Source organism: Lithobates pipiens, unplaced genomic scaffold (genome assembly GCF_037356315.1).
Source record: "Lithobates pipiens isolate NorthernLeopardFrog02 unplaced genomic scaffold, aLitPip1_a1.2 Scaffold_16, whole genome shotgun sequence".
NCBI lineage: Eukaryota > Metazoa > Chordata > Amphibia > Anura > Ranidae > Lithobates > Lithobates pipiens.
The window spans coordinates 602,444,968-602,457,352 of NW_027507748.1; the positions used below are offsets into that span (position 1 = coordinate 602,444,968).

At 43.4% G+C, this 12,385-nt stretch overlaps 1 protein-coding gene across 8 annotated transcripts in view; it reads left to right on the top strand.

Annotated features, from left to right (window-relative positions):
• PARP4 (poly(ADP-ribose) polymerase family member 4) overlaps positions 1-12,385 on the top strand; it is a 716,724-nt gene that overhangs the window by 665,442 nt on the left and 38,897 nt on the right. For all 8 annotated transcript variants that reach the window (XM_077483981.1, XM_077483982.1, XM_077483983.1 and 5 more), the window contains 3 exons: positions 9,827-9,880; positions 10,783-10,885; positions 11,983-12,115. In XM_077483981.1, the coding sequence (XP_077340107.1) occupies positions 9,827-9,880; positions 10,783-10,885; positions 11,983-12,115 (290 nt within the window). The remainder of the gene's footprint in view (positions 1-9,826; positions 9,881-10,782; positions 10,886-11,982; positions 12,116-12,385) is intronic.

A 12,385-nucleotide genomic window follows, 5' to 3' on the forward strand; every position in this document is an offset into this window, starting at 1 on the left:
ATAAGAAGCAAAAGAAAAAGGATAAAGTTAAAAAGTGAATGAAATTTTCCTCCCCAAGATGTCACCCTGACTTCGAAATATCTAATGTCGTTGTAACCGTCATCCACATGTCAACTCCACAAAATGGGAGTCACCAGAAAAGACACATAGAAAAAAGGAATAGATAGAGTACAGACCGTGGGTAAGAGTGCCCACAGAGAGGGAATACAGGAAAAGGTGAAAAGCAAGAGGGGGGAAAGAAGAAGGGAAAGAAAAGCGAAGGGGTCCTCAGGAGCCGCGCCCACATGCCCTTAAATTGAAAGAAGTTGGTCGTTAAACCTAGAAGGCCGTATGTAAGTTATCCATGGTTGCCACACTCTGAGGAATTTGTCATGGGTGTCAAAAGTAAATGACGTCAGCTTTTCATTAACCATTATCTCATTCATGCGATTTTTAACAGCTTCAAAGCTAAGTATTGGGGTTTTCCATGCTCTCGCGATGGTAATCTTAGTGGCGCTAAAGAGGTGCTGAGCTAACTGCCGCTCCAGGCGAAGAAGTGAAAGGATGGGTTTACATAAGAGGGCTTCGAAGGGGTCCCTTCTAAAATTAGAGTGGAGCATATTACGCAGTAGGGTATAAACCCTAATCCATAATCTGCAGACCTTAGGGCATATCCACCAGATATGGGCCATTGTGCCTGCACTTGCACAGCCCCGAAAGTAGTTGGGTGAGTAGGAGGGGATAAAGCAAGCTATCCTGGATGGCGTATAGTACCACCGGTAAAAAACCTTGTATGCATTCTCGAGGATGGACACATTCCTGGAGCTTTTCATAAGGGATAATGTCATGGTCTGCCAGTCCTCTATATCCAACCTCCTACCCAAGTCCGTCTCCCATTGAAGGTGGTATTTCCTAACTGGGGGTTTCTTAAAAGTGGTAATGAAGGAGTAAATCAGAGATATTAGTCCAGAGGAATGAGGTTGAGTCCTGCAAACATGTTCAAAGGGGGTCAACGTGTACGGAGTAGCAAGGGCTTTAAGAAGTTGTTGTATGAAATCTTTGAGTTGGAGGTAACTATAATGCTCTCTAAGGGGGATATCGTGGGAAGATCTCAGGGACTCAAATGTAAGCACTCTCATTGGGGTAAGCAGAGAGTGGACATCCATAAAGCCATTATCCACCCACCAGGAGAATTGCCTAGGGTTTTCACAGCTAGGAGGGAATAAAGAGCAATGAGCAAGACGCAATAATGGCAGGTGGGGGGATAGCAATCCTGCTGAGTATTTAACAGAGTCCCAGACCCGGAGGGAATGAGTCATACATGGCCCAAACCCACGCGGGCGGTTCTGTGGGGGCAACCATGGTATTGAGGAAATGGGGATAGGATGAGAATCGATAAGATCCATGGTGGCCCATAGAGGCACTTGGTAAGTGTCATGAAGGTGGGCCAAGGGAGCTATGGTCACCGCAACATAATAGGCTTGAAGATTCGGGACTGAGAAACCCCCATTAACTCGACGAGCGTACATTATTCGCTTATGGATTCGAGGCCTGGAGGAACTCCAAATAAATTTTAGTAACCTCCTTTGATGAAGTCGCAGGATATGGGAAGCTACCGGTACAGGTATCACTCGGAAAAAGTACAATAGTTTCGGGAGATAAGTTATGCGTACCGCGACACGATTCTGCCGAACCAAGAGAGCAGAAGGTGAGTCCAAGAAGATAACGAGTCAGTAAGTTTCCTAAATAGAGGGGGAAAATTGGCCTGGTATAAGCCATCATACGTGAGAGTAAGACGTATCCCCAAATAGGGCAGCGAGGGGAGCCACTGAAAGGGGAAGTTCATTTTTAAGGAGGCCAATTCTGATGGGGAAAGGTTCACAGACATTGCTTTTGATTTTGGGGGATTGACCCGCAGACCAGAGAGAGATGCAAAGGATTCCAATAAGGAGAATAGGTTGGGTAAAGAGACTCTGGATGACGTCAGTGTCAATAAGATATCATCTGCGAATAACGTCAGCTTATGCTCAGAACCAGCAATCGGAATGCCTTTTATGTCCGGATGTGAGCGGATTGCCTCAGCCAGTGGTTCCACAGCCGAAACAAACAATAGAGGCAAAAGTGGACAGCCCTGCCGAGTGCCCCTCCGAATGGGAAAAACAGTGGATTCAAACCCATAGTATTTTATTTTAGCTTGAGGGGCATCGTATAGGGCCGCCAGCCACCGCATAAACGGAGCGCCGAATCCATAATGGCGGAGCACTGACATAAGGTAAGGCCAGGACAGGGTGTCAAAGGCCTTGTTCACATCCAGAGATAAAAGCATAGTCTCCAAAGAACGGCTACGAGCTAAATATTGTAAGTGAATGATTCTCCTGATGGCATCCCCTGCTTGTCTCATGGGGAAAAACCCCACCTGGTCCATCTTAATTAAACGCGAGAGAAAATAATTTAGGCGATTGGCCAGGATTTTGGTGAGAATTTTCATGTCAAGATTAATTAATGATATACCCAGCACTTCTAATTTCAGCTTCAGCCCTCCGGGTCTAGGGGAAAGCCTAAAGGATGGGGGCAGAAAAAGCCCTGGGCCCAGGTACCTCCTAAAGTCAGTCCCAAGCCCGTCTTATGGATGGGCGCCCCCACTCATGTGGGGGGGCTATTAGTGTTCTCAGATGCCTGGGAAGAAGTGATCCGAGACAGGTCAGTTGTTTCTACCATGTCTCAGGGGTACAAAATACCTTGCATGGAGAGGAATTCTTGCCGTCCATAGACATTAAGGAAGCGTACCTACACGTGCCAATCTGCTCGTTCCATCAAAGGTTTCTGCAATTCACAGTGGGCGACCAACATTTTCAGTTTGTGCCACTGCTTTTCAGGTTAGCCACGGCACCTTGGGTATTCACAAAGGTACTGGCTCCGGTATTGGCAGTTCTAAGATCTCAGGGAATATCGCTTGCAGGATACCTGGACGATCTACTATTGATAGATCAAATGGTTCCAGACCTGGGGCGGAATGTAGCTTGGGCAGTTCAATTCGAGCGCCTGGGTTGGATTCTTAACTGGTAAAAATCAGCCCTGCAGCCAGTTCAGCAATTAGAGTATCTGGAGCTAATACTAGACATGGTCAAGGCAAAGGTATTTTTGCCTCCATAGAAGGTCAGAGTCATAAAAACCTTGCTCAGGTCATAAAAGGGAAAAGATATCCCTCCATTCACCTGTGTATGAGGCTACTGGGGAAAATGGTATCTTCATTCGAAGCAGTCCCTTATGCACAGTTCCACTCCAGACCACTTAAGAACAACCTCCTGTCTGTCTGGAACAAGACTGTCCAGACTCTGGACTGGCATATATCTCTTTGGCTGAAAGTGTGTCAGAGTCTCAGTTGGTGGATATTAACCAAGAATCTGGTAAAAGGAAAGTCCTTTTTGCCTGTGCCTGGAGATTGGTGACAGACGTCTGGATGGGTGGCAGTTCTAGTGGAGGCCACCATCCAGGGAGGGTGGCCCTGGAGGGAGAGGAGCTTGCCCATCAACATTTTGGAGATTCGGGCAGCTTGCTTGGCTCTAAACTTCTGGGTTTCCAGACTACAGGGATGTCCTGTGAGGGTCCAGTCAGACAAGGCCACATCTGTGGCATACATCAATCATCAGGGAGGCACCAGGAGTCAGACAGCCCAGAAGGAAGTGGATCGCATGCTGACCTGGGCAGAAAGATTTATTCTATCCCTATCAGCAGTGTTTATTCCAGGAGTGGAGAATTGGTAGGCGGTCTTTCTGAGTCACCAGCAAATGTTTCCAGAGGAGTGGTTCCTAAATCCCGAGATCTTTGCATCGATCTGCCGCTGATTGGGGGTTCCAGATGTAGACCTGCTGGCATCCAGGTTCAACAGGAAACTAGACAGTTTTGTGTCTAGAACCAGGGACCTGCTTTCATTAGGGGCAGATGCCTTGATAATTTAGTGGGATCAGTTTTCCTTGATATATGCCTTCCCTCCAATCCGGCTGTTGCCAAGGCTACTACGCAAAATCCGTGAAGAGAGAAAGCCAGTGATCTTAGTAGCTCCAGCCTGGCCCAGAAGGACTCGGTATGCGCAGATTGTAAGCCCCCTGGGTTCTTCCACTCTGTCCGGATCTGCTCTCACGGGGACTAATATTCCACCCTGCTTTACGGTCTCTAAATTTAATGGTTTGGCTGCTGAAACCAGGATCTTAAAGGACCGGGGCATTTCTGAGTCAGTATTGTCTACCATGTTGAATGCTAGAAAGCCAGTCTTTAGAAGTATCTAGAGTCTGGAGATCCTATATTGCCTGGTGTGAGGCCAGGAGGTGGCAACCCCGCAGATATGTAACCGGGAGAGTTTTGTCTTTTCTGCAAAAAAGGGGTGGATATGTATCTGTCCTTAAGTACAATTAAAGGTCAAATTTCAGCCTTCGCAATCCTTTTTTCAGAGGCCTATTGCTTCTCACTTCTTAGTACGAATGTTTGTACAGGGGATGATTCGTGTGCTTCCATCGGTCAGGCCGCCTCTGTGCCCTTGGGATCTAAATTTTGTCCTGGGGGTTTTACAGAAGCAGCCTTTTGAGTCTATCCAGCAGATTCCTCTGGTCCTCTTGACAAGAAAACTAGTTTTCTTGTTGGCAGTGACATCAGCCAAGAGGGTGTTGGGGTTGGTGGCTCTGTCCTATAAACCTTATTTGATTTTGCACCAGGATAGGGCGGTTTTGCGGCCACAACCAGAATTTTTGCCCAAGGTAGTGTCCAGTTTTCATCTAAATCAGGATATCATTCTACCTTTTTTCCAAATCCACAGTGTGCAGAGGAGAAATGATTTCACTCTCTTGATGTAGTACGGGCTATCGGGGTCTATCTGTGTCAGGGCTGGGTTAGCCCTTCCTTCTCTGGGCTGTCCGCTCTGCTGTCGGCTAATTGCCAGCTCTATTCTCTCTCCACAGTTACCAGCTGTTCCTGATGATGCTCGTCTGACCTGCCTACTTAAAGCCTTCCAGCTCACTTCACCTCTGACTTCGCCTTGGTCACATCACTAGAAACCATCTCCTGCGGGTTTGTTTAAAGACTGGCTTGCTGACATCCCTTCTGGCTCCTTATCCTGCTTGCTGTTGCTCTACTTGGATCCCTGACTTCTGGCCTGGCTGACTACTGAATCTGGTTATTGAACTTTGGACTGCCTGACTACCCAATCTGGTTACTGGACTCTGGCTATGCTTGACTATGCTTTTTCTATTTACCTTTTTATTTTTATTAATAAACAAGTGTAATTTAATTGTACTTCTGTCTCCGTCTGATTCATGGTTTCTGTCCATCTGAGAATGTTGGCTCAGAAGCGGAAGACTGATATTCTGTTTGTATTGCCAGAAGGTCCCAAGATGGGACAGGCAGCGTCTAAGTCAACTTTTCTCAATGGATTCGCCAAGTGATTGTTCGGGCGTATGGATTAAGGAGTAAGGCCCTGCCTTTTGCAGTAAGGGCACACTCTACCAGAAGAATGAGTGCTTCATGGGCAGTTCATCATCAAGCATTGATGGCTTAGATTTGCAAGGCTGCTAATTGGTCTTCGATGCATACATACATTAGGTTTTATCAAGTGAATTTTAGGACTCAGGAGGATGTTGCATTTGGACGCAGTGTACTGCAGGCAGCAATATATTCTGCATGTTGTTCTGATAGTGTTTCTTTGTTCATAATGGGTTACCGCCCCTCAAAAAGCATTGCTTGGGGACATCCCAGTTAGTTATTATGGCTGCTCTGTGTCCCCTGATGTACAATAAAGAAATTAGGATTTTTCTACAGCTTACCTGTAAAATCCTTTTCTTGGAGTACATCACGGGACAGAGAGATCCCTCCCCTCTTGTCTGGGAAGTTTATGGCTTGCTACAAAACTGAGGTACTTCCTGTATAGGAGGGGTTATATAGGGGAGGACTTCCTGTCTTTTTGGTTTGCCAGTGTCCATTCACCTATAGGTGGCATATAACCCAGTCAGTTATTATGGGTGCTCTGTGTCCCGGGTGATGTACTCCTAGAAAAGGATTTTACAGGTAAGCTGTAGAAAAAAAATCAAAATTTTCCATATTTGCAGATTTGACTTTTTATCCCACAATCAATCTCTGCATTTGATGCGCAGGGAGCACCTAAAACTACACTCTGTATAAAGTGCAGCATTGAACTCTGCACTCTGTACATAGCACATCCCTGACGCAACCTCCTAGTATTTATTGCCCCTTTAAAATACTGCACACCCACCATTCAGTGTGGTTCAGGTGGGGGCGTGTATGAGTTCCTGCACCTATTCTTGAGTGAAAAAAGCCCTGGATAAATTAATATAATTTTAACGATACAACCGGCCCTTTGAGAACAACCATAACTCTCTTATCCATGTCTTTATGGACCTTGCTTTGTGCACTGGTGCGCAGTCATGTTGGAACAGGAAGGGGCCATCCTCCAAACTGTTCCCACAAAGTTGTAAGCATAAATTTGTCCAGAATGTCTTGGTATGCTGACGCCTTAAGAGTTCCCTTCACTGGTACTAAGGGGCCAAGCTCAGCCCCTGCAAAGAAACCCCACACCATAATTCTCCCTCCACCAAATGATTTGGACCACTGTACAAAGCAAGGTCCATAAAGACATGGATGAGTGCTTTTGGGGTGGAGGAACTTGACTGGCCTGCACAGAGTTTTGACCTCAACCTGATAGAACACCTTTGAGATGAATAAAAGTGGAGACTGAAAGCCAGACCTTCCTGTCCAACATCAGTGCCTGACCTCACAAATGCTCTTCTGGAAGAATGATCAGCATTCCCATAGACACTCTCCTAAACCTTGCAGACAGCCTTCCCAGAAGAGTTGAAGCTGTTATAGCTGCAAAGGGTGGGCCAACTGCATATTGGTCCCTACAGACTAAGTCTGGGATGCCATTAAAGTTAATGTGCATGTAAAGGCAGGCATCCCAATACTTCTGTAAAGAAATACGAGCATGCTACCCAATAAAACCAATGGTGTTAAGTGTCCATGAATCATATAAACAATATATAAAAATATATATAAATAAAACGTGAAATTTCAATCAAAAAATTGGGTGACTATAAAAAAGAGAAATAATATGTTTCTAAAATAACAAAGTGTCCAACCAGCGTTCACAAAAATCAAGTGAAAAAACAAAATTCAATCGATGTATAGCCCTGTGCTCTTTTTGACCTGAAACCATGATAACATTCTGTGAAATGGATGACACGGCACAGGAAGAGCATTGAAGGGCACATCCAGTGGCTTTCCTGCTTAATTAGAGTATTTAATGTGTGGTGTGTGATGTCTGGGAAGAGCCTCCGGTCCCAGCTGATGCCTCTTATGCGGAAACGCATCAGGTGGAGCAGCATTCCTTAGACGTCACCACAAGCAGTCTGTTGGCAAGTTCCACGGCTGTGTTACTTTTGTGAAGTTTACCGCTTTCTTGAATGGAAGTGCTACATTTTTGAATAAATTCTTATATTTTGTACTACACCATGAAGTCTTTTCCTTCCATCACTCCTTTCATCTGAGCTGACTTGGAGAGAGATTATTCATATCCAGGAGAGATCCCTTATCCCATAAGTCCAGGTCCATTGAGAAGATTTCACGATCCGGAGACAGATTATCCACACTCAAGATAGTCACGTTTTTAATGAGGAGGTGTGCAGAGGACTAACAGGAGAGGATTTTCTTTGTTGGATTTCTGTGTTTTAACGCATTCTTATCATTTGAGATCCTACAGGTCTGGTAAGAGGCTTTGATTTTACAGTGCCTTGCGAAAGTATTCGGCCCCCTTGAACTTTTCAACCTTTTGCCACATTTCAGGCTTCAAACATAAAGATATAAAATTAAAAATTTTTGAGAAGAATCACCAACAAGTGGGACACAATTGTGAAGTGGAACGAAATCTATTGGATAATTTAAACTTTTTTAGCAAATAAAAAACTGAAAAGTGGTGCGTGCAAAATTATTCGGCCCCTTTACTTTCAGTACAGCAAACTCACTCCAGAAGTTCAGCGAGGATCTCTGAATGATCCAATGTTGTCCTAAATGACTGATGGTGATAAATAGAATCCACCTGTGTGTAATCAAGTCTCTGTATAAATGCACCTGCTCTGTGATAGTCTCAGGGTTCTGTTGAAAGCGCAGAGAGCATCATGAAGACCAAGGAACACACCAGGCAGGTCCGTAATACTGTTGTGGAGAAGTTAAAAGCCGGATTTGGATACAAAAAGATTTCCCAAGCTTTAAACATCCCAAGGAGCACTGTGCAAGTGATCATTTTGAAATGGAAGGAGTATCAGACCACTGCAAATCTACCAAGACCTGGCCGTCCCTCTAAACTTTCAGCTCAGACAAGGAGAAGACTGATCAGAGATGCAGCCAAGAGGCCCATGATCACTCTGGATGAACTGCAGAGAACTACAGCTGAGGTGGGAGAGTCTGTCCATAGGACAACAATCAGTCGTACACTGCACAAATCTGGCCTTTATGGAAGAGTGGCAAGAAGAAAGCCATTTCTCAAAGATATCCATAAAAAGTCTTGTCTAAAGTTTGCCACAAGCCACCTGGGAGACACACCAAACATGTGGAAGAAGGTGCTCTGGTCAGATGAAAACAAAATCGAACTTTTTGCCCACAATGCAAAACGATATGTTTGCCGTAAAAAGCAACACAGCTCATCACCCTCAACACACCATCCCCACTGTCAAACATGGTGGTGGCAGCATCATGGTTTGGGCCTGCCTTTCTTCAGCAGGGACAGGGAAGATGGTTAAAATTGAGGGGAAGATGGATGCAGCCAAATACAGGACCATTCTGTATGAAAACCTGTTAGAGTCTGCAAAAGACCTGAAACTGGGACGGCGATTTATCTTCCAACAAGACAATGATCCCAAACATACAGAAAAATCTACAAAGGAATGGTTCACAAATAAACGTATCCAGTTGTTAGAATGGCCAAGTCAAAGTCCAGACCTGAATCCAATCGAGAATCTGTGGAAAGAGCTGAAAACTGCTGTTCACAAACGCTCTCCATCCAACCTCACTGAGCTCGAGCTGTTTTGCAAGGAAGAATGGGCAAGAATTTCAGTCTCTCGATGTGCAAAACTGATAGAGACATACCCCAAGCGACTTGCAGCTGTAATCGCAGCAAAAGGTGGCTCTACAAAGTATTAACGCAAGGGGGCCGAATAATTTTGCATGCCCCACTTTTCATTTTTTTATTAGTTAAAAAAGTTTCAAAAATCCAATAGATTTTGTTCCACTTCACAATTGTGTCCCACTTGTTGGTGATTCTTCACAAAAAATACTAATTTTATATCTTTATGTTTGAAGCCTGAAATGTGGCAAAAGGTTGAAAAGTTCAAGGGGGCCGAATACTTTCGCAAGGCACTGTACTTGAAGGTAACTCATCAATTGAATTCTGTTTTTTCACTTGATTTTTGTGAACACTGGTTGGACACTTTGTTGAGATTAATTCTCTTTTATAGTCACCCAATTTTTTGATTGAACTCTCACATTTTATTTATATATATTGTTTATATGATTCATAGACACTCAGTTAACATCATTGGTTTTATTCGGTAACGCACTCATATTTCTTTACATTCTACTTTAGTTTTAGTATTCTAGCTATTTGAGCAGAAGCACCTTCAGTTTATACATCACATTTTTAGGAGAAGCGCAAATATATCTATTTACCACATATTTGTCCCAATACTTTTGACAATATCGTGTATAAAGAGAGTATATTTTAGAAGAATTTTGTAAGGAACATGTATTAGAAATCTGCACATTAACATTGTATACCTTGTTTGTATTTTAGCGTTCAGAATTAGCTGATCTCTCCTGGTCATCCTTCTCTCTGCTGCAGTGTCCGGTAATGTCTCCTTCAGTTTCACAATGTAGTATCTATATTATATAAAAATTATTATAAGAAAGGCAGAATTGAAATATCAGTTTTAAAAAAATGAAAATGTATCTGCATTGATACTCCTATTCATTATCGGGCAGGGTAAAGTTGTTAACTACATAGCATTCCCAGCTGCCATGTATCTTGCTTTAGGTGAACATGTTTGGGAGCACAGCCTGGTTGCATGTGTTTCCATAAGTCTGTTCTTTACCTCTGTGTAAAGGGAACCTGTCACATAGGGAAGTATATTTACTTGAGGGCTCCTTGGGCACCTGCCTAGTGTTTCATTTAACTGCCTGTTGACTGACAGTTCACCAGGAGAATTGCTAGGGTTCTCATAAGGCTGGGATAGCCCAAGTTGCATGTTAACCCATCCAAAGGCATCTAGGGATAGTTGAATGCTGAAGCACTATATGTCTGCAGATGTCTTTCAGCAGTGGTTCAGCCTCAATAGATTTTGCTTTAGGCATGACAGGTAAAAAAGCATAGCTTGCACACTTTCAAAACAGTCCTCACACCAGTATATCTCTGGGAAAGCAATGTAGATAATGTGAGTGCTTCTACTGTGCCTGATCTATTTGTCCATATTTGTCTATATGTCGAACGCTAAGTGTCCATGTCTGAGTGAGATTTGTCACCCAATCAAAATATTATAAGCACCTTTAGAATAATACAAATCTGAAATATAATTGCAATGACAAATGGTGGCAGAGTATAGCAGCCAAAGTTTAAAAATAGGGCATAGATAAAAGGTCTATACATTTATATGTATGAGTGTCTATATGGAGACCTAAGACACATACTCCAAGTGATACAGGCACATAAAACCACTGCCAATAAAGCATTCTAACACTGTTACTTCATTCTAGGAAGGATACTGGATGCTGACTCCACAACTCGGAAAGTTGTTAAACATTGATGTCAGTTATTTTTGTGACAGTTTTCTCCTTGAAAAGGGCATCTCTTCTCTAGGTAGGTTCTAAGCAGTCCTGCTTTCAGAATTATCTGTATAGTGGTGGGTTTATGCTTTTAAGAACACTGCTGTAATATTGACTTCCTGCATGGTATATGTACCATAAGGACTTCTTCATAGATATACAGTATACATTGTAAAGCTGTGTAATAACATTATAACAACTCGACCCAAAAATATGCTCCCAAAAACTCACTTGCAGTTCTTTGTAACAAACCCTGCCTCCCTTCCCTAAAAAATTCCCTTCTGCAGTGTAGACGGAGTGATTATTTACATGTTTTTGTTCTTTTTAATGGTTAGGACTACTGATGTGTGGAAAAATTTTATTTCCCTAAAATGTATTTGAAAATAACATTTTGCTGAAATCCATTGAGGAAGGCAAAGTTAACCGTTTCCAGACCGCCTGTTCACAATTCTGTGGACTGGTGGTCTATGCAGGCAAAGCGAACACCCCATCACTGCCTGCTTCCAGGTTAAGGGTGTGCACCGCTCCCACATCACCCCAAAGATGCTGCTTGCAGGACTTTTTTTCCCATCCTGCAAGCACACCGCCTCAGTGTGAAAGCCCTCAGACTTTCACACTGGGGAGGCTTGAGAGACAGTTTTAAGGCTCTTTACAGGCCCTATATTTAGCGCTAAAGCTCCTGACAAGTCCCTCCATGTGACAGGGGTCTTACTTTGAAGAAGCCTTTGCGTATTTGTAGGTGAAATCTTTTTTCCTCTTCTTTTCCTCATCATGTTCCATGCCAATAGATTTGCATGCACCAATTGGCTTTAATTTTATACACTACATGAATGTGTGTCATTTATACCAGGATTTCACCTTTAGGCTGGGTTCACACTATTGCAAAGTGGATGTGGGTTTCCTAACTTGCAATAGCAGGAGATTTTGACCAGCTCTCTATGGAGCCAGTTCACATATCTCCCCTCCGGTGCGTCTTTTAGTCTGTTTCAGGACCAAATTCAGCCAAAAATTCGGGCTGAAATCAGACCTGAAACAGTGAACGGGAACTCACCAGACCCCTGCTGTGAGCCACATGCGAAGATAGTGTGAACCCAGCCTTAACCTTTTATGGCCTTTCATTTTGTTTTAAAGGTTTAAGAGGAAAAGAAGAAGTCATGAAGCTAATTGCCACTCTCCTTGTACTGCAAACTATTCGTACGTATAATCTACTGAGTGGCATCACATTCAAGACTTTAATGAAACTGGATCAGTGTGACACTGCAAGGTATGTCGCTGCATACTTTAATCACAATTAACTGTGCAAATATTTTATATTTCAATGTACAAATCACTTCTATTATACATCTCTATGACATATGCAAGTAACGTAATATTACTGCTCTTAGCCCTCCAAAGACTGGTAAAAGAAGATACTGGCAAAATGAATCATACCCAGTATCCCACCCAATATTAATATCTAGCTTTCTGTGACAGTGAGAAATCTAGTTACTCCCTCCTGCCAGATGCTAAAAACCATTAGTTCCCTATTAACTCC